Here is a 26,751-nt window from a genome sequence, read left to right as displayed (position 1 = left end):
ATTGGGGCCTTGATGTGATCAAAGGCATTAGAGAAACAGATGCACGCTCAACCTAATGAAAAATAAATACCTAGAAACACACATACTGCATATTTGAGGCATGATAAAACATGCCTCAAATAAAACATGAATGTAAACATTTTCTATGGTCCAAACAGTAAATGTCTGAGCTGAGTAGAAATGTTCAAATCAAGAGAGGCTTAAAAGGCTTGATGTATCGTGTCATGGCTATAGAAAGCTGAAAGTCGTAGTATTAGATTCACCGGTAATTCACAAACTTCTGACGAATTTTGAGCGACAAACACATAAAGTAGTATCATATTTTGAGTGATGTCAATATTCCTATATAGCAAGCTAACAGGAATCATGATGCTGATATGCACTTATCTGTCCCATGACTGGCCCTTTTCCTTTGCACAAAAAACAGTGATTTAAAATGAATTCATTTTACACTCCAAAAATTTAGTACATCTAAAGCTGTAAAATCAATGAAAATGTAACTTTTGTAAAATCAATGAATAAGTAAATGTTAAGCAAATGTAAGAAAAAATAATATCTAAGTGAACCTTTGTAACTCAAATATTTCTATTAGAATCACCAAAAATATTAAGTATATATAAAAATATAATTTGTTAATCAAATACTTATTTATTTCATTGAACAAACTTAATATATGTAAATTTTAAAAACTGTTGTATCTTTAATATTTTTTTTATATGTCCAACTGAAACAGTTACATGATTTTAAAAGATTTGATTAAATTAATTTAGCTGTTTTTTTCTGATATTTACTAAGCCACATGACTTATTTTTTAAGAATGTGGTCTAGAAGAATGTTTACAAAGCAGCGTCTAAAAAACACATAGGCCTATACAATAACATTTAGAACGAATGACATAATCACATAAATCATTTGTGCAAGTAATATGTATTTTTCATCACTTCCCTAAAATGTTTCTCATGATGATCCTTAAAACCTTTTTTTATCAGCAAGCATTTGCTTCGAATTTGTTTTATAGACAAATATACATTTTTATCAGAATAAGTTCTTTCATTGTCACACTAACGTTCTATTAATTACAAATTTGGGACCGAATTAAGAAGCGACAGCCAATACGAGTTGAGCATGGAATTTCTTACACCTTAAGAATCTGTGTGAAAAAAGCATTTTCTTTTCTATTTGTAAGCAATGAGTATTATAAAAATATTAATAAAATATTAAAAAAAATATGAACCTTTGTACTTTTGAACCACAGTGTGTATAAAGCATGATGCTAAATGCTAAATATAGCTCGTAAATTCTAAAATAAAGCTTACACTTTGCATTACAGACAAAAATGAACAAATAAACATTGATGATAATTCAATAAGTGCATTGTCATGTCACACCACCTGGGGGCACACAGCACACTGAGCTTTAAAACAGTTTAAAAACCTCTGCTTTAAATTCAGAGATAAAAAGTTAATTTGGGATAATGCTTACAGCAAGTAAATGTAATGAAAACGTATTAGTATTTATAAAAACAACCGAAGGTTTTAAACTTCACCACTAGATGTTGCAGTTCTGCAGTGTGACGGATGAAAAGGGAGCTTATCATGTATATCATGTATGGAGGGCTTATCATGCACGTGAATATTATTAGTTTTTATATTAATGAAATTTAAGTACTCTACCAATTTCTGGTGGAGGACATAGGACCCAGTATTAGCCTTGAAATCATTGGGAACATGTCACAAGGTCCTGAGATAAACATTTGAAATCCATGTTGAGTGGTTCATCTAATTACAGCCCAAGATAAATTAAACATAGGCTTCTCGGCACGGCTGTCTGGCCCGCAGCAAGAGTTCATTCTTCCTTGTCCACCCATGCACACAAGTGACTTCATAAGCCTCATTCAGCACAGCATGCCGTGTATACTGCCTAGATTTTCACTAAATGAAGGCAAGAGGTGCTGATCAGAGACCAGCCATGACTCACTTCTATAATTGAAGCTGACCATCTCAGGAGAAAAGGTCAATGGTTTCAGATCTTTGTTTGAGATTGACCTCTTCTAATGCTTAGTGCTCAAACAAGATATTATTTGCAGGACAGTAATTGTGAGCTGATAAAACAATTGAAATAGATTGAGAACGCGAAAAATGAATGGGACCGGCATTTAAAATGTTAATTGACATTTAAGACCAATATCAGGAACATTATGGAAACACCACAGAGGTCTTAAAATACCTTACAAACCAAACAGACCTTTGGTTTAATTTGGCTGTGGAAAATCAAAGAGGCATTGTGTTGAAAAATATGTCATAGCTTCATTATCTGGACTTAATTCGAGTGATAAAAAGCCAAAATCTGTTCTCTGCTGTATGTTAATGAGGCCCGTTTTTGGCCTTTACTTCATAAGCATAGCGAGTCGAAATTTGATATAATCATATATCTACACAATGAATGACGAATGAAAATTCACACTGTTGCCCTTTAAAGTGCTAGTGTATCAAGAGAAACCTTTCCATTGTATTTGGTATAAAGATCAAGTTGGCTTCTAAAAACGGCATTTAATCTACATTCATTAATCCGTCTTTCACATGCAACGTCTTATTACTTAGCATATCATTATTACCTCTTTAACACCAGTGGAAATAATAACAGAGCAGAACAACTGCAATGCCTTTCTTCCAAAAAGAGACATAGAAAAATGCTTTCTTAGAATCTCCCACATCAAAATATTTGATGAATGCAAAATGAGCACCTGTCAATTCCCTGTGGTTGGTCTCCTGCGCAGAGCTGGGATGAGAGAAGGTTAAATCTGGAGACAGACGTGGTTGTCTTTTCAAAGCATCCAGACAGGTAAGCGTATCCAGGCCGGGTTTCCTGCAGCACCCTCCGAATTCCTCAGTCATGGCATCCAGTTTTGATTCATTGCAAAGAAACTTCTGAAAGCTTGTTAGCTATAATGAATAGAAAAGAAAAAAACACAGAACAGATTTTCCTGACATTGATGAATAGGTAAACCCTGCTATCGCAAACCCTTTGTGTCAATTAGCAGGTGGATCTTAAGACTCTTTTCTAAAGTCCTGATTCCTTTCTCTCTGTGTTTGTTTCTCTTAAAGAACGAGGGATAATATACAGTACGATTGATTTATATTATCTGGCATTTTGATATAACTGCTGTAGTTTACAAGTACTCTTTAAACGAATTTTTTTAAATGATGATGATAAAATTCAGCCCTTAGAAAAAGCCACATGAATAAAAAAAGCTCAAAAACAAATGGGAACACATGTGAAAGATATGGATGGGATGGAGTGGCATTAACATCTGTTGCTGTTATTTCTGAAATAAAGACACTGCATTGAGGCATGGAAAAGGTCTCACTTTGAACCGAATTCTCTCAAGGACTGCAAGAACTAAATCAAATATCATACAGAAGCACACAGTGCTAGTGCCACAGCATTTATTTTCTTTGTAGTGTTCAGGAGTAAAACTCTCATAGTCATTTACATACATTTACATTTAGTCATTTAGCAGAAACTTTTATCGAACGTGACTTACAGAGAGTTCAAGGAGCAATACGAAATGTCATACAGGAGCAATAATACAATGGGTGCTAGAGATAGTTGCATAGTATGACGTCATTCAGTAAGCAATAGGATTTGTTATATCCTTGTTCAAACAGTTGCTATCAACAGAAATAGGGACTAGACCACTACTTGTAACTTGAACGGAATCCTCAAACAAAGATTTGTAAAGTGGAACAAAAATGGGCTGTCAGATGGACTTATGGCAGCGGTCCAGTTCATTTAGAGGTTTGAACACGAGAGGTGCTTTACATTGTGCTTTACATTTTTTTATGACACACACAAAAAACAAGATTATCACAAGACTTAGAAAACTGTTATAAGATTCACAAAAGATAAAAAAGATAACATGTATAGGATTGATGATTGTGAGAAAGCAATGTCATATTTACCCATCTGTAAGCTTTCAAATTCACTTGGTTGTTACAAACGTTGGAGAGAAACCTTAGAAAAACCTTTAAGCCTGTCAGCTGGATACGCTGTTAAAAGAAATTTGAGTTCAGATATATAACCGTAAAGTCAGCACTGATGTAAATCATAATTGTGAACATGATCAGGGTTTTTGGCAAAGAAATAAAATTTAATGAAACCGAATTAAATAAATTCTTAAACTTTTTATTCTGAACATCCTTCATTTCATTTCGTTTTATGTTCCAGTTCCCTATCGATGGCAAATGTTTACCCCTACACATAACGCAAAATAAAGATATTGAATTACTGCCCTTAAAAAGCAGAGTAGGTAGCCAAACAGATTTCAGTTCCACAAACACCAGATGAGTCTGCATCACAGCTTTTCTTTTGACAACAATATCACAGAATCCTGTTTGTTGCTCACAAAAGACGGTGCAGGATCTTTCTAGCAATCCGATCCCAAAAGCAGACTGCAAAATGATTATTATTAGTCTTGTTATAGTCTGGCATAGCAGTCTATATGGATGGTAATAATACCTGTGGAATACATGATTGTGTTCAGACAAGACAAATAACAATAGAAACAAAGGGACCAATTATGCTCTTCAGGAAGTAAGTGCTGTAGTATAGTCAATCATCTAAATTACAAGCACATATAGCCTCTCTTGGTATACCTAGTAGTGAGTAGGCTACAATTTTATATTTTTAATGGATATTAAGAAAAAGCTGGAAATACATATGCAAGAAATGATTAGCATTATGTTTGCAGTATTCAGCTTTTATTTCAACAGCTTCATTATTCAAATTGCATGGACAATAAGTGCCTCCCTACGAATGATGTTTATGTTTTTTAAATACTTTACTATCTATTGTTATACTGTTTTCACTCAATGCTGCCTCTTATAGAGATATGGGAAATTACATGTTCTAAAATGCAATTCACAGAATCATTAATATAATGAACTGATAAACTCTACATAATCTGTTAGATCAAGTCTTATATTTTCTGAAGTAATTACACATTTTGTTGATGCCCACAGACATTCTAATAAATGTATTCTGTCTGTGCCTAGCAGGAGGAAGAGGTTCAACTTGTTTTAGGGTTATGAAATTGCAAAACTGGTTTTGTGTTTGCAGACAGTGCACAAAATGGCATATCCATTTAAATCATATCAAGGCAGCAGCAATGCGTCAGTGTTCACAGATAAAAAATAATGCAAGCTCAAAAACATCCTTAACCACACAGACTCAAAAATAATGTCTCATTTCAAAACAAAGAACTAGCCTTTAGCTACGCTTGTTAATTCGTGGTCTTAAAATACACCAAAAAAATATGCTAAATACAACACCACGCTGCTTATTTGTCTGAGCTATTTCTGGACCGCACAGCATTTGCATTCGACATAACCCCTTGACCATCATCCCCAGTCTTGTGTAACACAAGGTTCAAATCAATTGCCGTTTTAATGTTATGGGTGCTAAAATAAGCAGGAGTACACCGAAACATAATGAATTGTCTTATTTATTCAACCTCATGTCACTTCAAACCTGTATGTGTTTTTTTTCCTGAGGAACACAAATATTTTAAACAGCGCAGGTTATCATACAACACTGGGCCGATTTAACTTCTGTTGTATGAACACAAACTGAAACATTTTTCAAAATCTTCTTTTGTATTCCTCAGAGGATTTGAAGGATTTTAATTTCAACTTAAAATATTAGTTAACATAACAATTTTGCATTATATTAATTTAATAACTAATATTTTAAGGTCTAATTATTATTTTAAGGGGAATCCGTTTAATAACGCGGCAGCAATGTGCACAAAAATGAGAAGAAAAATATGATCCGAATTTGAGTCAATATTGAAGTTATAAATACTGATTATTTCAGAAATAAAACTGAAACAGTAATGAGTTTTGCTGATGATATCTATAGGTAAAAATTATTTTTTACCTTGAAAACCCTCCCTGCAAAAATGATTTGTTGTTTGAACTTAAAAAATTAAGTAACCCAGCTTCCTTAAACGTGCAGTTTGTAACAATTTTGCAGTAAACCACTAGGCTAGACTAGTGTTATATATTTTGTTCAGCTTACTGGTTACAATATCTCAAATGTATTCAACTACTTGTAAATCGTTGGTAAATCGCCATTCTAAACAGTGACAAGGGGCTGTGCAGTCACCTGTCAATGGCGTTATTTCCGCGTTACCCTTTGTTATCGCCTTTACTGACGTAGAAACTGCATGAAAACTCTCCCTGGGTTCCATTTCGAAGGGTTCATGCCGATGCCCTAAGCCCTTCGAATGGTTAACCCTCTGGAGAGAGAGCTTTGATGGGTTAAAGGGTGGTTGGGACCAAACAACTGCTTCTTAAAGTGCCCTTCTGCGTCATCATCCTGCGCACATAAAGAGGCGGCGCCACCACGCAAAGAATCTGCGCAAAGAATCATGGGAGCCCGAAGTGACCATCAGTTGTACCCCTCGAAATCCTTCAATCTGAAGGGCCCTTTGAAGTTGCCGTTATGAGCAATTCGGTTTGGAACGACCCTTCAGTATGGCGGCCATGATTGTTGTCACCCCAAATGGCCCTTCGGAGGGCGATATATCTCAGTCGGAATGCTGGGAGTGTCGTGGACAAATGCGGAAGTGGTATCTAGCATCTGCTTTTTTTAAATACATTTTTAACATTTCTAATAACCTTGAAAACTTAAACAATTTAATCATAGTTTCCCAGATCAAGAAAGTTCTTTGGGTGTGTTATGCTTCAGGTGGACTTGACTTTTACAGACTGCAGCGTAGGGGCGTGCCGTCTGAGACTTCACCATTCGTTGTCATTTCAGTGCTAGTCACAGTAATTTGGTTGTGACTTGGTGGAATGTTCTAACCTCAATAACAACTATGTTAGAATAATATGCAGTTCGACAGTGTGTATATGTGATTGAAAATGACAAGGTGATGAGCATTGTAATTTTAGCCCAGACCGTAATGTAGACATACCAGACATATCCAACTAACATAACCCCTGCCCTTTTACATGGGTCATATAGCACCCTGTGGTTTTTAATGAATATAATCAGATCACAATACCTCGGTGAGGAAACAAGAGTTCTTGGTAGCAGGGCGGCAACATCTCTCTGCCATTCTCACATGGTTTTGAGTAGCATTAAGTACAAAGCCTGCTGGGATGTTCCTTTGTCTCCGGGCAAATTCATTCAATACCTGAGGGAGAGAATATAATGACTTGTGGCGTAAAGATGGTAAATCAAAGCTGTTTAACACTGAGTCATAAAGGGCACTGAATATTCTGCTCCGCTATTAGGAACTTCTAATGAAAAATCAAAGCTACCTAAAATGTTAGCTTTAATCCTATCAATCCAGCAAATAATCCTCATTTGTGCTGGGATGAGGGTGTGTTGCTAACACAAGATTTACTTAGGAAGAAACTGTTATTTTGCCCCCAATATTTATTTTAGAGAAGGATCATTTATATGAGGAGGAGCATTGAGAAGCTGTTGAAAGAGACGGGTATGAGCTAAAACAAATGCAGGCAAGTTTTGCAATGTGCAAGCAACACTTAACTTGCACGATATAACTATTTGACAGCATTTTTATAGAAATGTAATAATGTTCTAAAATAAACAGCAAACAAGAGGATCCTAAGACAGATACTGTCTCAGCCAAAACACAATTTGCAGCATATTTTATTCTCCTCTACTGCCTTCTAAGTGCCATTTAAGCCAATATTATTGTGTTATTACTCAAAGTGACTTTGACCCAAGAAACTTCCCAGAGGCAAAATGGCCCAACATGCAATTACCACGTACATCTGTCTATTAGGCAGAATCGTCTTTCCTGGGTAATAAAAATAATAAGATTTGCAAAATGCATGTTCAACAAATAATGTATTATTCTCAAGCGTTACGCCGAATTAAACACAATCAAATATGGTGCCATCCATTTAGTGAAGCTGTGGTAATAGGAATCATGAAAGCAGGCTATCAAAGGAGCTGAACAAAGCTCACCGAAAGCATCACATGAGAATTTGTAGGATTGAGATTAGAAAGAGATTCATTCAGGACTGTTTGTTCCACGGAATGAAGCTCTCAATTAGCAAATGTCTTTATTCTTGGCAGGACATTTATTTTTTTAAAAGTTATATTTATTGTGTTCTTGGCTTTATGTGATAGGATAGTGGAGAGGTGATAGAAAAGAGACAGGGGAGCAGAATCGGCAAAGGACTGCACAAGACGGGAATCGAATTCGGGTCGCCGTGAGCTTACTAACGCTATATGTCGGCGCCAAGGGGGGGCACTTGCGGGCCATGCTGTTTGGACTCTGTCCTTCCTGTCAGGAGTTTTCTAACTCCCTGAACACAGTTGTGACAGTACCAAAGTGTGTCTTTCGGGTTTTGATGTGTTATGTGTGGAGACACGTGGCTTTTGTTGTCACTTTGCGCCATGTGTCCTCCTGTCATGTGACTCAGCCCCGCCCTCCTGTCTCCCCTAATCACGCCCTTAATGTTTAATCTCGATCACCTGCCGTCACCTTCCTTTTGTAATTATCCCTTATTAATTGTTCTGTCATGGTTCCACCTCTCCTTGTCAGGTATTTCTTGGTTTAGAGGTGGAATCATACAGAATCCTCTGTTTCATGTGGGAGAGAGACGATTTCATCTCTCTCTTGTCTCGTCATCGTTCCTACCCTCCTGTTCCCTAGTTTGTGTTGATTAGCCTTCCTTGATTGTAATCCCTTGCACCTGTTCCCTCTTGTTATCTTCCCTATAAGAATCCTCATGTTTCATTGTCCTGTGCGCGTTCATTGTTTGAGGTTTGACGTTGTTGTGTGTCTTACCCTTGCTGTAGCTGTTTATACCTTACCTTGTTGCCTATTTGGATGTTCCTTGTTCCTGTTTCGTGTTCCCCAGTCTAAGTGAGTTTAGTCATTGTTGTTCAAGTGTTTTGGTTTTATAGTTTAGTTAGTCCGTGTCCTTGTTTGTTTTGTAATATATATTCCTGCTCCTGTTTTCCCCCGCGTGGGTTTTGTTTTGTGTTTTATAGTCTTGTCATTGATTATTAAATCTGTTTAATCCCGAACCATCTTGTCTCGTCCTGCCTATCACTCTGCCTTGCAATTGGGTTCCACCACCTCGAGTTTCATGACAGAATGAACGCGCCAAGATTGAACCCAGCAGGCATGGAGGCGAGACGCGCAAGTCAGGCACGTCGCCTGTGTACTGTTCGTCAGGGATACGGCGACGTGCTTGGCTTCGCGGATCGCTTCTTTGAGACTGCAGGGGAGATGGTCCATGATGAGCAGGAACAGATGGTCCTATTCAATGGCGGCCTCAACCATCCTCTGACGCGGGAGGAGATGCAGATGCTGAGACCGCTGGGCTTCACCGAACTGATCAGGTACGCCATGAATCGGCCGAAGCCCAGGGTCTCAGTCGAGTCCTGCTCTCCTTCTCCGCTGGCCGCCATCCCCGAGGGTCATTCCCTAGAAATCGGGGTCATGGGCCTCTCCCCATCCTCTGCAGTCTCTTCACCACCACCCACTGGTCTCCGTGGCAAGCGGGGGAGGAGATCTTCTTCGGGGTCTTCCTCGGAGGCCTCCAACCCTGAACCAGTCGAGCCCTTCACCTCCTTCCTTCAGCCAACCACCAGGCGGGTGGCTCGGCTGAGGAAGAAGAGACAACGGAGGGCAGCTCTGAGTCCGGTGGTCCCGAGTCCGGTGGTCCCGAGTCCGGTGGTCCCGAGTCCGGTGGTCCCGAGTCCGGTGGTCCCGAGTCCGGTGGTCCCGAGTCCGGTGGTCCCGAGTCCGGTGGTCCCGAGTCCCAAATATTTTTTGGGGGGGCGCTGTGGGAAGGTGACGGTCCGTCCGGCACCGAGGACTTCCCCTCCCAGCCCTGCCCCTTCTGGACTTCCCCCGATGTGTTCTTGTTTGCCCCCACCCCCCCTCCCTTGTCTGTTATTTTTATTGTCCCACCCTAATCCACTCATTGTCCTTGCCTGTCTGCCCCTAGTCTTGTTTTCCATGTTTTGTTTGATCTTGTCTTTGTCTCAGTCTGCCTTGTCTTGTTCGTGCCTTTGAGGAGCATCAGGTTGCTGCTCCTTAAGGCGGGGGTTCTGTCATGGTTCCACCTCTCCTTGTCAGGTATTTCTTGGTTTAGAGGTGGAATCATACAGAATCCTCTGTTTCATGTGGGAGAGAGACGATTTCATCTCTCTCTTGTCTCGTCATCGTTCCTACCCTCCTGTTCCCTAGTTTGTGTTGATTAGCCTTCCTTGATTGTAATCCCTTGCACCTGTTCCCTCTTGTTATCTTCCCTATAAGAATCCTCATGTTTCATTGTCCTGTGCGCGTTCATTGTTTGAGGTTTGACGTTGTTGTGTGTCTTACCCTTGCTGTAGCTGTTTATACCTTACCTTGTTGCCTATTTGGATGTTCCTTGTTCCTGTTTCGTGTTCCCCAGTCTAAGTGAGTTTAGTCATTGTTGTTCAAGTGTTTTGGTTTTATAGTTTAGTTAGTCCGTGTCCTTGTTTGTTTTGTAATATATATTCCTGCTCCTGTTTTCCCCCGCGTGGGTTTTGTTTTGTGTTTTATAGTCTTGTCATTGATTATTAAATCTGTTTAATCCCGAACCATCTTGTCTCGTCCTGCCTATCACTCTGCCTTGCAATTGGGTTCCACCACCTCGAGTTTCATGACAGAATGAACGCGCCAAGATTGAACCCAGCAGGCATGGAGGCGAGACGCGCAAGTCAGGCACGTCGCCTGTGTACTGTTCGTCAGGGATACGGCGACGTGCTTGGCTTCGCGGATCGCTTCTTTGAGACTGCAGGGGAGATGGTCCATGATGAGCAGGAACAGATGGTCCTATTCAATGGCGGCCTCAACCATCCTCTGACGCGGGAGGAGATGCAGATGCTGAGACCGCTGGGCTTCACCGAACTGATCAGGTACGCCATGAATCGGCCGAAGCCCAGGGTCTCAGTCGAGTCCTGCTCTCCTTCTCCGCTGGCCGCCATCCCCGAGGGTCATTCCCTAGAAATCGGGGTCATGGGCCTCTCCCCATCCTCTGCAGTCTCTTCACCACCACCCACTGGTCTCCGTGGCAAGCGGGGGAGGAGATCTTCTTCGGGGTCTTCCTCGGAGGCCTCCAACCCTGAACCAGTCGAGCCCTTCACCTCCTTCCTTCAGCCAACCACCAGGCGGGTGGCTCGGCTGAGGAAGAAGAGACAACGGAGGGCAGCTCTGAGTCCGGTGGTCCCGAGTCCGGTGGTCCCGAGTCCGGTGGTCCCGAGTCCGGTGGTCCCGAGTCCGGTGGTCCCGAGTCCGGTGGTCCCGAGTCCCAAATATTTTTTGGGGGGGCGCTGTGGGAAGGTGACGGTCCGTCCGGCACCGAGCCCGGCCCAGCAGCCGCCAGAGGTCGCTGCCCAGCCGCCAGAGGTCGCTGCCCAGCCGCCAGAGGTCGCTGCCCAGCCGCCAGAGGTCGCTGCCCAGCCGCCAGAGTCAAGCCCGGTCCAGCCACCGGCACCAAGCCCGGTCCAGAAGAGACCGTCAAGTCCGGCCGCCCAGCCGCCGCCGTCAAGTCCGGCCGCCCAGCCGCCGCCGTCAAGTCCGGCCGCCCAGCCGCCGCCGAAGTCAAGCCCTGTCCAGCCGGCCCATCAGCCGGCGCCCAGCCCTGTCAAGCCCCCTGGGGCTCCGCGCTCTGGCGCGTTCCCCAGGGCTAGGACTTCCCCTCCCAGCCCTGCCCCTTCTGGACTTCCCCCGATGTGTTCTTGTTTGCCCCCACCCCCCCTCCCTTGTCTGTTATTTTTATTGTCCCACCCTAATCCACTCATTGTCCTTGCCTGTCTGCCCCTAGTCTTGTTTTCCATGTTTTGTTTGATCTTGTCTTTGTCTCAGTCTGCCTTGTCTTGTTCGTGCCTTTGAGGAGCATCAGGTTGCTGCTCCTTAAGGCGGGGGTTCTGTCATGGTTCCACCTCTCCTTGTCAGGTATTTCTTGGTTTAGAGGTGGAATCATACAGAATCCTCTGTTTCATGTGGGAGAGAGACGATTTCATCTCTCTCTTGTCTCGTCATCGTTCCTACCCTCCTGTTCCCTAGTTTGTGTTGATTAGCCTTCCTTGATTGTAATCCCTTGCACCTGTTCCCTCTTGTTATCTTCCCTATAAGAATCCTCATGTTTCATTGTCCTGTGCGCGTTCATTGTTTGAGGTTTGACGTTGTTGTATGTCTTACCCTTGCTGTAGCTGTTTATACCTTACCTTGTTGCCTATTTGGATGTTCCTTGTTCCTGTTTCGTGTTCCCCAGTCTAAGTGAGTTTAGTCATTGTTGTTCAAGTGTTTTGGTTTTATAGTTTAGTTAGTCCGTGTCCTTGTTTGTTTTGTAATATATATTCCTGCTCCTGTTTTCCCCCGCGTGGGTTTTGTTTTGTGTTTTATAGTCTTGTCATTGATTATTAAATCTGTTTAATCCCGAACCATCTTGTCTCGTCCTGCCTATCACTCTGCCTTGCAATTGGGTTCCACCACCTCGAGTTTCATGACATGTTCCTTATTTAAATCCCTTTTGTTTCTCTGTTCATTGTCGGGGTGTTGTCGTGAATTCAAGTCGATCAGTTATGTCGTTCAGTTCATGTAGTAGAAGTGTCGTTAATTGTTTGCTAAGTTTGTTCCCCCTCGTGGGAAGTGTTTGGTTTTGCTTAGTCATATTATTTACAGTTTTGTCCCCATCGTGGGTTTTGTTTTTGTGTTTATATAAATATTTTTGTTAAATATTTTTGTATTAATGATGCTGATTATGTGCCCCCCACTGGGAGCCACTTGCCCTCCTGTCAGTCGTGGTCTGGCGCCGACTCTGACTAACCACCAGGCTATTGGCGCAGACACCAGCACATTTCCTATCTAACTGTTTTTGCATTGACATTGGAAGAGATTATTTTGTATCCTAAAATACCAATGCATAACAACAGGCAAAAAAAACAATATACAGCCGCAGAAAAAGGGCATTTCAGAGACTATTTATCAGATTTTACTATTTATAGGGGTTTTTGTAAAATTATCATTTTGTTTCATTCTTTGAACTGGTAACAAAATTTCTACCAAACAATAAAAATATTTGTATTTGCATTGGCAGTAAACGAAAACTGGAGAAACAGATACAAATAATCAAAATGCTCTGTATTTTTTCAGACCTCAAATTCTGCAAAGAAAAAGTTCATCAATAATACAGTAATATTTGTATTTAATGTTTAGGAGAAGTTCAACATTTCAACATGTTGTCATGCTGTCAGTCTTTCATATTGCTGTTTGATGACTTTATGTCACTCCTAAGGTTTAACTTCAAGAAACACTACTGGAATGGCCACAACAGATCTAGAAATGCTGATTTGAAATGAAAATTTGGAATGGTCTCTTAATTTTTTTCTACGGCTATATATAATACTTCAAGGCATAAAACATAAAGGATGCATCTACATTTTCACAGTGTTGTGGTTTTCAGGTTGGTTGTAGCAAGCATCTTGGAGATGTAACCAAAGTTTTAGGCTTCTTAGATCTTTGATCTTGCTTTTGATCTAGGTTCTTAGATCTAGGTATTTGTGTCTATTAACCCAGATTGACTCTTTGATGGTGAAACAAGATCTGTCATTCCAACAAGCGCCATTCCATCTGTTGCAAGACTGCATGCCCTTAATTACATTTAATGGCAAAGAATGTTCAGAAATCAATATTGAAATTTCATACTTACACGCTAAAGATTTCTTAACCCTAATAAATATTTGACCATGTTGTTGTGAAGCATCTAATGTGATTTGTATACACTTTGAGTAAAAATACTGTATGTAGATACACAAAAGTATTGGGATGCCCCTTCTTACAAACATGTTTATCGATGTAAGTAAATATAGTACTATACAGTACAATACAGTAAATCCATCATTATGCTACGCCATAAAAAATATTAAATAATTTTGTTCCCATCTTTGTTCCAACAGTTTTGGAAAGGCCTTTTCTGTTCTGAAATGACTGTCCCCTTTGTCCCCAGTTATTGATGGCTCAAAGCCTACAGGTCATACCAAAGGCGTTCAGCTGGGTTCAGGTCTTGGCTTTATGCAGATCCATTAAGTGCTTTCAAACTAGACTGAATCAATCATTTCTTTTTTAATCTTGTTTTGGGCACAGCTGCAATGTCATGTTGGAATTGAAAGGGCCCTGCCAATACCGTTTATATAAAATATTTTTATTTGCAGAGGCATAAAGATGTTTGCTCATAAAACGACTAAGGTAGTTAAACCTTTTCATAACTTTTGTCCATATAGTATAATTTTGTATGTATTTGCTGTTATTTGAGTCTCAGAATGGTCCATGGATGGTAAGTTGTAGTAATCACAATTAATTCATTATAAAAAAAATCACCTCACGTTGCTTCAACCTTTTTCTTTTCAAAGGTATGATATACCCGGGGAAGAGTTGTATAAAATCATGGCTATTCAGAAAAAGTAAATAGCCTGTGATTTTTCGGAGTGTAATTGGTGTCCTTGATGCTAATGACTGTATTCACAAGAAAATGCTAAAGAGAATTAAAATTCATGCATGCTTTTTAACACTGTGAAATACAAGAACATATTGTGCGTCTACACTGGATATGCAAAGTGAAATGCTCGGCAGATAAAAAATAAATCAATCAAAATAAAAGTGGCTAATCAAGTATATGGATAATGCAGAAAAAAAATGTCTGCATTGTTTGAAGAAAGCTAAAATGTTAAGTTGCACATACAGTCTGAAATTTTCATATGCGTTTATTTGTATTTGGCTGTCGTTTGTAAGGCGTCTCTGAATTTTTACAAAATGCCACACAAAATGCTTGACGGATGCTAAAAACGAAAAAACGGTCAAAAACTTATATGACGGACAAAAAATTTTGGACGCAAATTTCGGACTCAATGTGCAATGGGCTTAAGACTGCAATTATTTCTGCTTGTTTGAGGGGTCATTTATGACTGACTGGCAGACTACCTTTCAAAGAATTCCTGTTTTTCCAGTAATCAGTCCAAACCATTACCCAAACCAGGACAATGACTAATGGTTTACATGGTCTCACCTGGGCGCATAACACCTTCCCTATTTGGTGTACTCAGCGCATATTTTGTCATTTGTAGGCTCAGGGATGGTAACTCATCAACTGAATACCATAGTGAGGCCAGACAAAGGATTCTCTCCTGTCCTTGTGGTGTGCAGCACTGCTCAATGCCTGGAAGTTTAGGGAATGGAGATTCCTTTCCACACAAATTCCGAATTGATCTCTGTCGCCTTGAAGAGAGTTTTATTTAATCATTGTATGCTATTCAAGGTCTCCAGCTTTATGGGGATTGTGAATTTGAGTTAATATTCTTTTGAAATTAAGATATAAAACATCAATGAAACACACACTGGACACACTAACACGAAAGGATGTTGTCTTTTGAAAGCTTTTATAAGTGATATGTGTAATATTCAGGAGGATCTACTGACAGGAAATGCAATATAACACACATAACCATGTCTTCAGAGGTGTATAAAGACCTTACTATTAAAGCATTTTTATTACCTTAGAACAAACAATTTCTATCTACATACACTACAGGTCCCCTCACATGGAAATCTCCTTCTACAAAGAAGTGAAACCGCCTTCTTGAGAGAGTGTTTCCAAAGGGATCAGTACAATTTGCAACCTCACCGCTAGATGCAGCTAAAATCTCCACATTGTTCCTTTAAGTATAATGAATGTTCAGCCTGCTATTTGACTTACAAAAACAATTCTCATGGTCCGTGTTGTCTTTCCGCGCATATTAAGTATGCTTTGGAAGCTGTGCGGACGTGTGTGCACGTGACAGAGATGGATATGGGAGTTTACCTTGGCCTTTAGGTTTCACTCCTTCAGCTCAGTTGGGACTGGATGTCATGGTACTGATGGGCCAACAAAACTTAGACTGAGTCCATTAGTGGGAGTCCACCGATCAGTCCTGGCCAACCTAAGTCTGTTTGTCGGATCTGGTGTCTCTCCTGCACCACGTTCCCTGGGAGCTTCTCGTACTGAGAGGTCTTCTGTGTCAAGTGCAGGGGTTAATCTTTCAGTCCTAGAGCACATCTCATGAGTCCTCCCAGGATTTGGTCTAAGCTAAAGTGCTCACCAAGCAGCACCTTTCCCATTGAATTACAGATGTTATGGCTTATAGATTGCGTATGCCTGGTGCCCTAAGATGGGAACGAGATGCTATGTGCATAAACTGCCGACAAAGCACTACTGAGGCAAAGACACATCTGTCCAGCAGAAGACATGGCGACTCCACGTCAGTCTTCATTCCAATACTCTCATTCAAGGCTCTAAGGCTTCATGATGCCTTAAAGTGAACTCAGAAATATTGTAATTAGATGTTCTATTACAAGGGTACATACATTTATGCAATTGGCAGATGCTTTTCTCCAAAGCGATTTACATTGCCTTGTATTATACGTTTCTGACTATGTGCAATCCCCTGGGATCGAACCTATGACCTTGGCATTGCTAGCTCCACTAACACCTTAAAGGGACTCTTTGTCAAAAAAATCTAATTCTGTTATAATTTACTCACCCTTAAGTCATTTCACAACCCTAGGACCTCTTTTTATCTTTAGCACCAACTGAGATATTTTTGACGTCGCATTGCGTGTTAGAGGCTGACGCAGAAGTCAGGAAATTGTTTAATAAAGTTTTCATTTTTATTGCACACAAAAGTATTGGCTACTCGTTGGTTCATTAAAGTAAGACTGAACCACTGGAGTCACATTTTAACTAAGTCCTTACTCACTTTCTGTGCTTTGAATTTCAATTGCGTTGCTGTTTATAGAGGAGACAAAAGGGATCGATCTCCTCAAATGTATTTTAATTTGTGTTCTCACGAACAGAGGTCCTATTGTTGTGGATTGACACAAGGGTGAGTAAATTATGACAACATAAATGACAATTGGAGTTTCATGTTAAAGTAAAACGTACAATGTTTGAATCTGGGAAGCCTTGTCTTTAAATAGAATTGCAAAGGCAAGACAAGCACTGAGAAAGTAGAGAGGAGAATGTTCTTAAGTAATTGTTTTTTAATGACATGATTGTAAGCTGTATTCAGGAACAGGCACTGACACACTGAATGGAGAACCGAGTGACTGGGCGCCCACACACTGTAATTAATTTCCACTGAAGTGTGCAAAAAATTCTTTTGGAAACTGAAAGGAGATGTTTGCGATCCTTGTACTTTTGCCACCAGCTAGTGTCATGAACTCTCATGTGAGACATGGCGTGGGAACCCAGGTGCAGGCAGAGGCAGGAACAAACAAGGAGGTGAAGGGGTTAACAGATTTATTTAACAAATAACAAGACTAACCAAACAGGTAAAACAAAACCCACGAGGGGGAAAACAAGACAGGATAATATATATATAAATAAAGACAAGGACACTAACCAACTAAACTAAGAAAACAAACACTTGGAACGAACACTAAACTAACACTCACTACTCACGGGGGAAACAGGAAACAACGACTTAGCATAGATGTAGCATACAGCATACAACGTACCAGAACACGTAATCACATTCAGCAGAAACACATTCAATGCACGAGCAACGAGACAAAGAAACATGAGGAGTCTTTATAGGGGAGGTAATTAACACTAACTATGAAACAGGAGGGTTGGGCAATGACGCGACTTGAGGAGAGTATGGAAGACCGCAAGGGTCAAAAATATCTCTCCTCACACAAAACCATCAGGCAATGCCATGGCTCCACTTGAGACAAGAATAAAACATGACATGGTAGTGGAACCATGACATAAGCCCCCCCTTTAATGAACACCTCCAGGTGTTCATCAAGGGGTCACTAACAAGACAAGACTAACTTAGACAAGGACAAAAACCAGACAGACAAGCTAAACATAACAAGAGGCATACAAGACATGATTACGAAAGGGTTGGGGTGAGATAACAAAAATAACAGACATGGGAGGGGGGGCGGGGGCAAACAAGAAAACACAGGAAGTCCAGAAGGGGGAGGGCTGGGTGGGAAAGTTCCAGCCCTTGGGGACGCGCCAGGGCGCGGAGCCCCAGGGGACTTGACAGGGGTAGTCCTGGGGGGAACTGTCCTAGTCCCCTGCAGGACTGTAGGGCTGGACCACGGCTGGAATGCCGGGCTGGACCAGGGTTGGAACGGCGGCTGGGCAGCCGGACTTGACGGCGGCTGGGCAGCCGGACTTGACGGCGGCTGGGCAGCCGGACTTGACGGCGGCTGGGCAGCCGGACTTGACGGCGGCTGGGCAGCCGGACTTGACGGTCTCCGCTGGACCGGGCTTGGTGCCGGTGGCTGGACCGGGCTTGGTGCCGGTGGCTGGACCGGGCTTGGTGCCGGTGGCTGGACCGGGCTTGGTGCCGGCGGCTGGACCGGGCTTGGTGCCGGCGGCTGGACCGGGCTTGGTGCCGGCGGCTGGACCGGGCTTGGTGCCGGCGGCTGGACCGGGCTTGGTGCCGGCGGCTGGGCAGCGCTCTCTGACGGCGGCTGGGCAGCGCTCTCTGACGGCGGCTGGGCAGCGCTCTCTGACGGCGGCTGGGCAGCGCTCTCTGACGGCGGCTGGGCAGCGCTCTCTGACGGCGGCTGGGCAGCGCTCTCTGACGGCGGCTGGGCAGCGCTCTCTGACGGCGGCTGGGCAGCGCTCTCTGACGGCGGCTGGGCAGCGCTCTCTGACGGCGGCTGGGCAGCGCTCTCTGACGGCGGCTGGGCAGCGCTCTCTGACGGCGGCTGGGCAGCGCTCTCTGACGGCGGCTGGGCAGCGCTCTCTGACGGCGGCTGGGCAGCGCTCTCTGACGGCGGCTGGGCAGCGCTCTCTGACGGCGGCTGGGCAGCGCTCTCTGACGGCGGCTGGGCAGCGCTCTCTGACGGCGGCTGGGCAGCGCTCTCTGACGGCGGCTGGGCAGCGCTCTCTGACGGCGGCTGGGCAGCGCTCTCTGACGGCGGCTGGGCAGCGCTCTCTGACGGCGGCTGGGCAGCGCTCTCTGACGGCGGCTGGGCAGCGCTCTCTGACGGCGGCTGGGCAGCGCTCTCTGACGGCGGCTGGGCAGCGCTCTCTGACGGCGGCTGGGCAGCGCTCTCTGACGGCGGCTGGGCAGCGCTCTCTGACGGCGGCTGGGCAGCGCTCTCTGACGGCGGCTGGGCAGCGCTCTCTGACGGCGGCTGGGCAGCGCTCTCTGACGGCGGCTGGGCAGCGCTCTCTGACGGCGGCTGGGCAGCGCTCTCTGACGGCGGCTGGGCAGCGCTCTCTGACGGCGGCTGGGCAGCGCTCTCTGACGGCGGCTGGGCAGCGCTCTCTGACGGCGGCTGGGCAGCGCTCTCTGACGGCGGCTGGGCAGCGCTCTCTGACGGCGGCTGGGCAGCGCTCTCTGACGGCGGCTGGGCAGCGCTCTCTGACGGCGGCTGGGCAGCGCTCTCTGACGGCGGCTGGGCAGCGCTCTCTGACGGCGGCTGGGCAGCGCTCTCTGACGGCGGCTGGGCAGCGCTCTCTGACGGCGGCTGGGCAGCGCTCTCTGACGGCGGCTGGGCAGCGCTCTCTGACGGCGGCTGGGCAGCGACCTCTGACGGCGGCTGGGCAGCGACCTCTGACGGCGGCTGGGCAGCGACCTCTGACGGCTGCTGGGCCGGGCTCGGTGCCGGACGGACCGTCACCTTCCCACAGCGCCCCCCCAAAAAATATTTGGGGTTTGACACCACCGGACTCGGGACCGCAGGACTCGGGACCGCAGGACTCGGGACCGCAGGACTCGGGACCACAGGACTCGGGACCACAGGACTCACCACAGGACTCCTGTCTGCCCTCCGTTGTCTCTTCTTCTTCAGCCGAGCCACCCGTCTGGTGGTCGGCTGAAGGAAGGACGTGAAGGGCAAAGCTGGTTCGGGGTTGGAGGCCTCAGAGGAAGACCCCGAAGAAGTTCTCCTCCCCCGCTTGCCACGGAGACCAGATGGTGGCGGTGAAGCTGCTGCGGATGAGGCGGAGGGAGCGGCGATGCCCATAACCCCGACCTGCAGGGTACGACCCTCCGGGATAGCGACCAGCGGAGATGGAAAACAGGACTGAACTGGGACCCTGGACTCCGACCTGTTCGTGGCATACCGCCACACGACATTGAAGTCCAGCGGTCTCAGCATCCTCATCTCCGCTGGTGACAGAGGATCCCTGAGGCCGCGGCTGAACAACACCGCCAACTCCTCCTCCCCAAAGACCACCTCCTCTGCGGCATCGAGGAACCTATCAACGTAGGTCCCCAGGTCGTCGTTACCTTGGCGGATACCGCAGAGGTGGCGTGCCTGGCGGGACCGCAAGCAGTTCACCTCGACTGCCTGCTGGGTTCGGTTTGGCTCGTGCATTCTGTCATGAACTCTCATGTGAGACATGGCGTGGGAACCCAGGTGCAGGCAGAGGCAGGAACAAACAAGGAGGTGAAGGGGTTAACAGATTTATTTAACAAATAACAAGACTAACCAAACAGGTAAAACAAAACCCACGAGGGGGAAAACAAGACAGGATAATATATATATAAATAAAGACAAGGACACTAACCAACTAAACTAAGAAAACAAACACTTGGAACGAACACTAAACTAACACTCACTACTCACGGGGGAAACAGGAAACAACGACTTAGCATAGATGTAGCATACAGCATACAACGTACCAACGAGACAAAGAAACATGAGGAGTCTTTATAGGGGAGGTAATTAACACTAACTATGAAACAGGAGGGTTGGGCAATGACGCGACTTGAGGAGAGTATGGAAGACCGCAAGGGTCAAAAATATCTCTCCTCACACAAAACCATCAGGCAATGCCATGGCTCCACTTGAGACAAGAATAAAACATGACATGGTAGTGGAACCATGACAAGCTAGTTTACGAACGATCATCTCAAAATAAACAAGAGGTTTTTTTTTCTTTGTATTTGCAAAGTAGGAGATTGCTTTTAAAAACAAAATTTTATTTAGTAGTTTATTGTAAGCAGTACAGCATACCTCAGGATTGAGGTAAATGCATTTTTCAAGAATAAATTCCTACTGTTCTCCCGAAAGATAAATAAGTAACTTGAACATAGTGAAGGAGTCAAATGTTTGCTTTGCATTTACTGAACAAAATTAGCCTAAACATGTTTCTAACAAAGATTATTTTGTTGACTGGACTGGACAAGTTTGGGTTAGGGTTAGTCTCATTATTTATGTTGCCTCATTTTTTTCTATACAGGGTACTGCATTGATTTTGGTAAGTATTGCATGTTATTGTAAGGGCTAACTAAATAATGTGTACACACACCTAAACCTGATATGTGTATCAATCCTGTTTCAACAGAAAATATGTAATAAATAAACCTTGTCCATGATTCTAATTTTGCAGGTTAAATTAAATTATTGACATGTACTTACAAAATGAATTGAAGTTTGATGACAGAAACTGACCCTTTTTACAAATTATAAAACTTAGTTTAACTGTAACTTATAAAGATAACAACACAGCATGTAAATATATAAGTTGAACTTTCCAAACTTGGGGGATTTGAAAAACATATCATGTGAATGAGAAGACAATCATGGTTGAAAGAGTTTTGACAAGATGAGCTGTGTGTGATTAAGAGACGTAATTAAAGAGTGAACACTTCCTCCACATCTTTTGGACTAATTAGAATGTGATTGCAAGTCTGTCGGAGTAGGAATGTTGTACCTCTGCAATAAAGTTTTAGTTTTCTAGTCATGCCTTGGTTTTACGTCTTTAGATATATTTGACTATGTTCAGATATTATTAAAAAAACTATATCTTGCTTTATATATTCTGCAGCTCTGGACATATACATGGACATAACTAGTAGCACATAGCACTAGTAATGTCAATGTTTGATTCCAAGACAATTAGTCTTTTTCCAAAAATATCAAGAGCGTCATGAAAGTAGCCCACTGTGTTTAAAAATGTGACAGTATACCAACAATTTGTGTCTATTGTCTTGTGTCAATTAACCACATGATATCCAAATCGCAAGTTGTAGAGGTGTGTACGAAATTCTTAGAATTGAGATGTAAATGTCACAAAAGCCTGTTTTGGAGTTGAAGCGAAGGATAAAACATTGCATAATTCATCTGAATGGGGCTTGGCCTGTTGTTGAATTTTAATCATATACTTTACACATGATATTTATCATATATTTTGAAACCACTTATTCCTTTGTCGTCAAAGCCATCAGGACTGGCATCTTCTACAAGTTTGGTCATTTCATCTGCCACACAGAGTTCACCTCCTCAACTGTGCCATCTGGGAACGTTTGACTGTACAGGACAGTGACCCTGAGATGAAACCAAAGATAACATTATACAAGTGGACATGCAAACATCGTTCAGAGTATTACCACGGATTTGTCAAGACAAATAACCAGGGATGTTGTGTAGATTTAAAATAAATAAAACTGAAAAGTCACAACAGTAATGCTAGAAGAGAAACAGCTGTAGTTTGTAGCTCATTGATGCACAGACCATTTCATAACATCACAACCAAAATGCTATGTATACTTTTTACTATTTATTTATAATAATAAATATATTATATAATGCATTTAACGTCTTGTTACCTCCATCAGGGAAATGAGGTTACATCCGTAACCAAGATGTTATCATGGCTCTTCGATACATTCAGCAGTATCCTCTGGAATTGTAATTGTGTGTGTTTTATATTACGGAGCCTGTAAAAAGACATTTTATAGAGAAGAGCATGCACTGAACACTATGCTCCATGCAATCTATGAAAGAGAAGATATGTCTTTCTTCAGCAGTTAAGATCACACAAAAGGATTGATTTAAAAATAACATGACCACCACGTAAATCTCTCCGTTTTGGCTGACTCACCGAACTATGGGACTTTGATCACATTTAACTCAAATTCAAAGTCTGAAGGAAGGAAAAATATTGCTGCATGTTATTAATGAAATACAGTTTATGCAATTGATGCGACAACATAATTCATGTTATTACCAACATATTTTGTGTGTTGAAGAATCAAGATTTATTTTAACCGGTGTTATACACTTATCGATTTTTTTATTTATTTAGCTAATACTTCATGATCCCTCACACTGACCCAAGATATGTCCCCCATAATGTTTTTAAAATGGAATGATCTTTTCAGCCGGCCAATTCAATTTTACTCAGATGGCCCATAATTTCCTACGTGCTGCTTTCTCTCGAAAATCTATTTCTTAGTAACTATGGTTTCAAAGATTCTGAGTCTTACATTGACAAGGGTTCAACATATAATATTGATAAACAATTATCATCCCAGACCAGCATTTCAGGGCTTTATGGTCCAATAATCCAAAAGGTAGAGGTAGATTTTTAATTTAGCTTTTAGCTATTCCATGTTCTATGAAATCAGTCACATACCTTTCACATTCTCAAAATAAAATGTAATAATGTTTTAGTCAAGGTTATCTTTGATGTGCTTTGGTTGAGGCTGTGCTGTGCTTTTCAGTCTGTGGAAAGATTATAATCATGATTATATTATAGTTGACATTATCTTCTATACTTTGATTTGATGTTTAGTTATAGTATATGTCCAGTGTTGTTTTATTTGGTTAATTGTCTGCTATTCTGATTGTATCTAATGAAGAAGTCATGACATGAGCCTTTTACGTGTGGCTCATTAAACTGTGCAGGGGCTATGCAACACTAATAGTAGCCTACATTTGTTGTCAGTGTTCTTAAGACGATGCAGTCTCTTGAAGTCACTTGGAATAAAGTAACAAATGTAATTCCAAACTCAAGAATGTATTACAAAATGTAACAACCTTCAAAATCCTTTATACCTGTGTGGTCAATTGCTCCAATGCAATTCATTGTTTTAAAGCTTCATTTCATAACTTCATTTATTTTGATATCAACAAAGAACAGTAGAACTCTCTCGGTGGCTCTGGGAGGAGATAATGAAGACTATCTAAGTAAAAACACAAATAAAAAAACCTGCCTAAACATGACTAGAAATGACAGAATTGGGATTAAAAAGATGGGTATAAAGCCACCTATTAGTGACGCTACTAGAAAAAACAGTTTACAAGGTAGTAAAAAGTTTGGGCTGTGAAGCAATGGAGAAAGTTGTGATATATGATAAACCCAGATTGGGGATGTGAGGGTCAAAAGTGAACAAGCCTCTGGAGGTGTTATAATCTGATGGTGTTTAATAGGTCAGATCTAGACTAGCAATATTAGGCAGAGATAAAATGATGACAGCTGCCCAGGTTCTGCCATCAATTTTTCCTCATAGCACAGGCAGAATCAAGGAATGGTAAGATTTAATGTGAAAGCATGAGGAAACGTTTTGACCATTACCATATTCAGTCTTTGGGATGTGCTGGTGAAGGCTTATGGAGTGGTTTGACTCGTCTGTAATCGATATAAAATATTTGAGCAACTACGTGCAGAAGAAAATATGTGACATGAGGTAAAAAATCAAGATCAAAGGTGGTGCAATAAAATATTTAATATAACTTTTTGATATTGGCGAATATCATTTTTATTTTATATTTTTAGCCAGTGTATGTTGGTGACCTTTGATTTTATTTTGTGTTCGTCAGTGCTGCTTAGATTGTTTGGAGACAAGTATTTCTTCAATGTGGTGATGCATAGGGGTTTTGCTTGAATCAGATGAATTGAATGGCAGGAATATATCCTTATAAAAAATGTATTAGTGCAAATATAATTACACTATAATTATATCACTATTTTCGTAATTAACTACGATGACTAAACAGTTATTATGGTTGAATTAACATCATGGTTGAATTAACTGACTGCTCCACATTTTTCAAAGAAAAGATATGCAAACTGTATCTTCTTTAACGTTTAGTTAGAGACATGATGCAGATTTCCTTTCCTAACTGAATAATTAAACGTTGTTTTATAATAACAGTGTGAGAATAAATGAGTTCCCAGGGGCTAGGGGTTCCGGTAACCTTTTTTTAAATTAAGACTAATTTCCTAAATGCTTCAACTTGATAGAACACCATGAAAAATAAGACATACAAAATGATAAATAAGCAACCTAATGTTTTAGAAATGCTCCTCCTGCATGGCTTTTCATTTCTTCAAAGGAAAAACCCATGTAAACACATCAAGAACCTTATGATTCCTGAAAAGAACACATCGTGTCATTATGTAAGGAATAATTGACTACGGGCCGTTCAATTATTCGAAAGTTAATGGGGCCACGATGCGAAGCAGAAGTACACTGTGATAATTATTCCGCCTATGTCATGGTTACCACACAACAAGACATTGTTCAAATGTTTAAATTCAATGTTTGTCATGTTATCATGTTATCATCTATAAAATACTGTTGAAGGTAGACATACTTTCTTGCGCATCTCATTTCCGTTAGAGTGAACGACTCGAAAGCTTGAGACATGTGGTGTTTGTTTGTGTGGGTGTGTTTGTGTGTGTGTGTTTGTGTGTGTTTGTGTGAGTGGACTTCGTTTTTATATGTTAGTGGGGACCTTAAGCTGAATACACTCCTACTCATGGAGACCTTTGTCACTATGGGGACCAAAATTTAAACCCCACTGGCACAAAAGTTCATAAATTATACAGAACGATCATTTTTGAATATCTAAAAATGCAAAAAGTTTTCTATGATCTTTAGGTTTAGGGGTTGGGGTAGGGGATAAAACATACAGTTTGTACAGTATACAACTCATTACTCCTATGTACTGTCCCCACGGAGATAATAAAACATACATGTGTGTGTTGTGTGTGTGTGTGTTTCAACATTCTTGCGCAGAAGAGTGACACCGAGAAAGTCTGCTTTCTTGATGTACCCGTCTCGCAGTGTGGGTTGTTGGTAACACCGTTGAGGACTGCGCTCAGCAGTTTTTGACGGTGAAGAAGCAGACAGTGGCAATTTGCCACATTTTACTGCACCGCGACTCGGCCGCCTAGAGGCCTCCGAGATCCCGCGTGACGTCTGCTTTCCGGCAGTCCAGGACCCCATCGACATCGGCTCCGGTTCCTGTGCCCCCACAGAGGCACCCCGGAAGTGGAGGTCGAGGGGGAAACCTCCACCCCGTCAGCAACCTTCTCGCGAGAAGTGACACTGACGGGAAGACCCCAGTGAGAACAACATTGGGCCCGACCTTCACAGTCGGTACGGGACGGCTCCTGCCCCGTCAACAAAGCCAGACCCTTTTCAGGGCCTGGTGCCCACTTACTCACAGAGTTTTTCCCGTTCTCCCCGGGTGTACTTGCAGCCAATCGCACACTCCACTGGACTGTCCCATTGTTGCATGGTTGTGTAACGGGCACTCAGCAGCGGGGCATTGGACGAACCCCCACCTGCGCTAGCATATCAATTGCCAAGAGTTGTGGTCTGTGCTACTTGCACTGAGGAGGCTGCGGCCTCTCGTGCTGGATCAAGGACAGCACTAAAGCTGTGGCGTACATTAATCGTCAGGGTGGCGTACGCTCACGCCGGCTAACACGACTTGCTCGATGCCTCCTCCTGTGGAGTCAACAGGTGATCCGCTCCCTGCGGGCCACACACATCCCGGGCAAACTGAACCAGACAGCCAATGCGCTTTCTCGTCAGTATACACCTCGCGGAAAGGGGCGACTCCAACCCTGCAGTCCAGCTCATTTGGATGCTGTTCGGACAGGCCCAGGTAAACCTGTTCGCCTCCAGCAACACCACCAT

At 42.6% G+C, this 26,751-nt stretch overlaps 1 protein-coding gene across 1 annotated transcript; it reads right to left on the bottom strand.

Moving 5' to 3' along the window:
• Positions 1-1,377: 1,377 nt before the first annotated feature.
• Positions 1,378-26,751, bottom strand: gc (GC vitamin D binding protein). The gene is given in 11 exon segments (XM_056744836.1): positions 1,378-1,391; positions 2,744-2,942; positions 3,578-3,630; positions 3,962-4,049; positions 7,070-7,201; positions 15,080-15,153; positions 15,156-15,264; positions 19,838-20,319; positions 22,234-22,306; positions 22,309-22,363; positions 26,726-26,751. Coding segments are annotated over 11 exon segments (1,305 nt in total).

This window comes from Triplophysa dalaica, chromosome 4, assembly GCF_015846415.1.
Source record: "Triplophysa dalaica isolate WHDGS20190420 chromosome 4, ASM1584641v1, whole genome shotgun sequence".
NCBI lineage: Eukaryota > Metazoa > Chordata > Actinopteri > Cypriniformes > Nemacheilidae > Triplophysa > Triplophysa dalaica.
The sequence above is the reverse complement of the archived record's forward strand: the minus strand, read 5'-3'. Positions and strand labels throughout refer to the sequence as shown.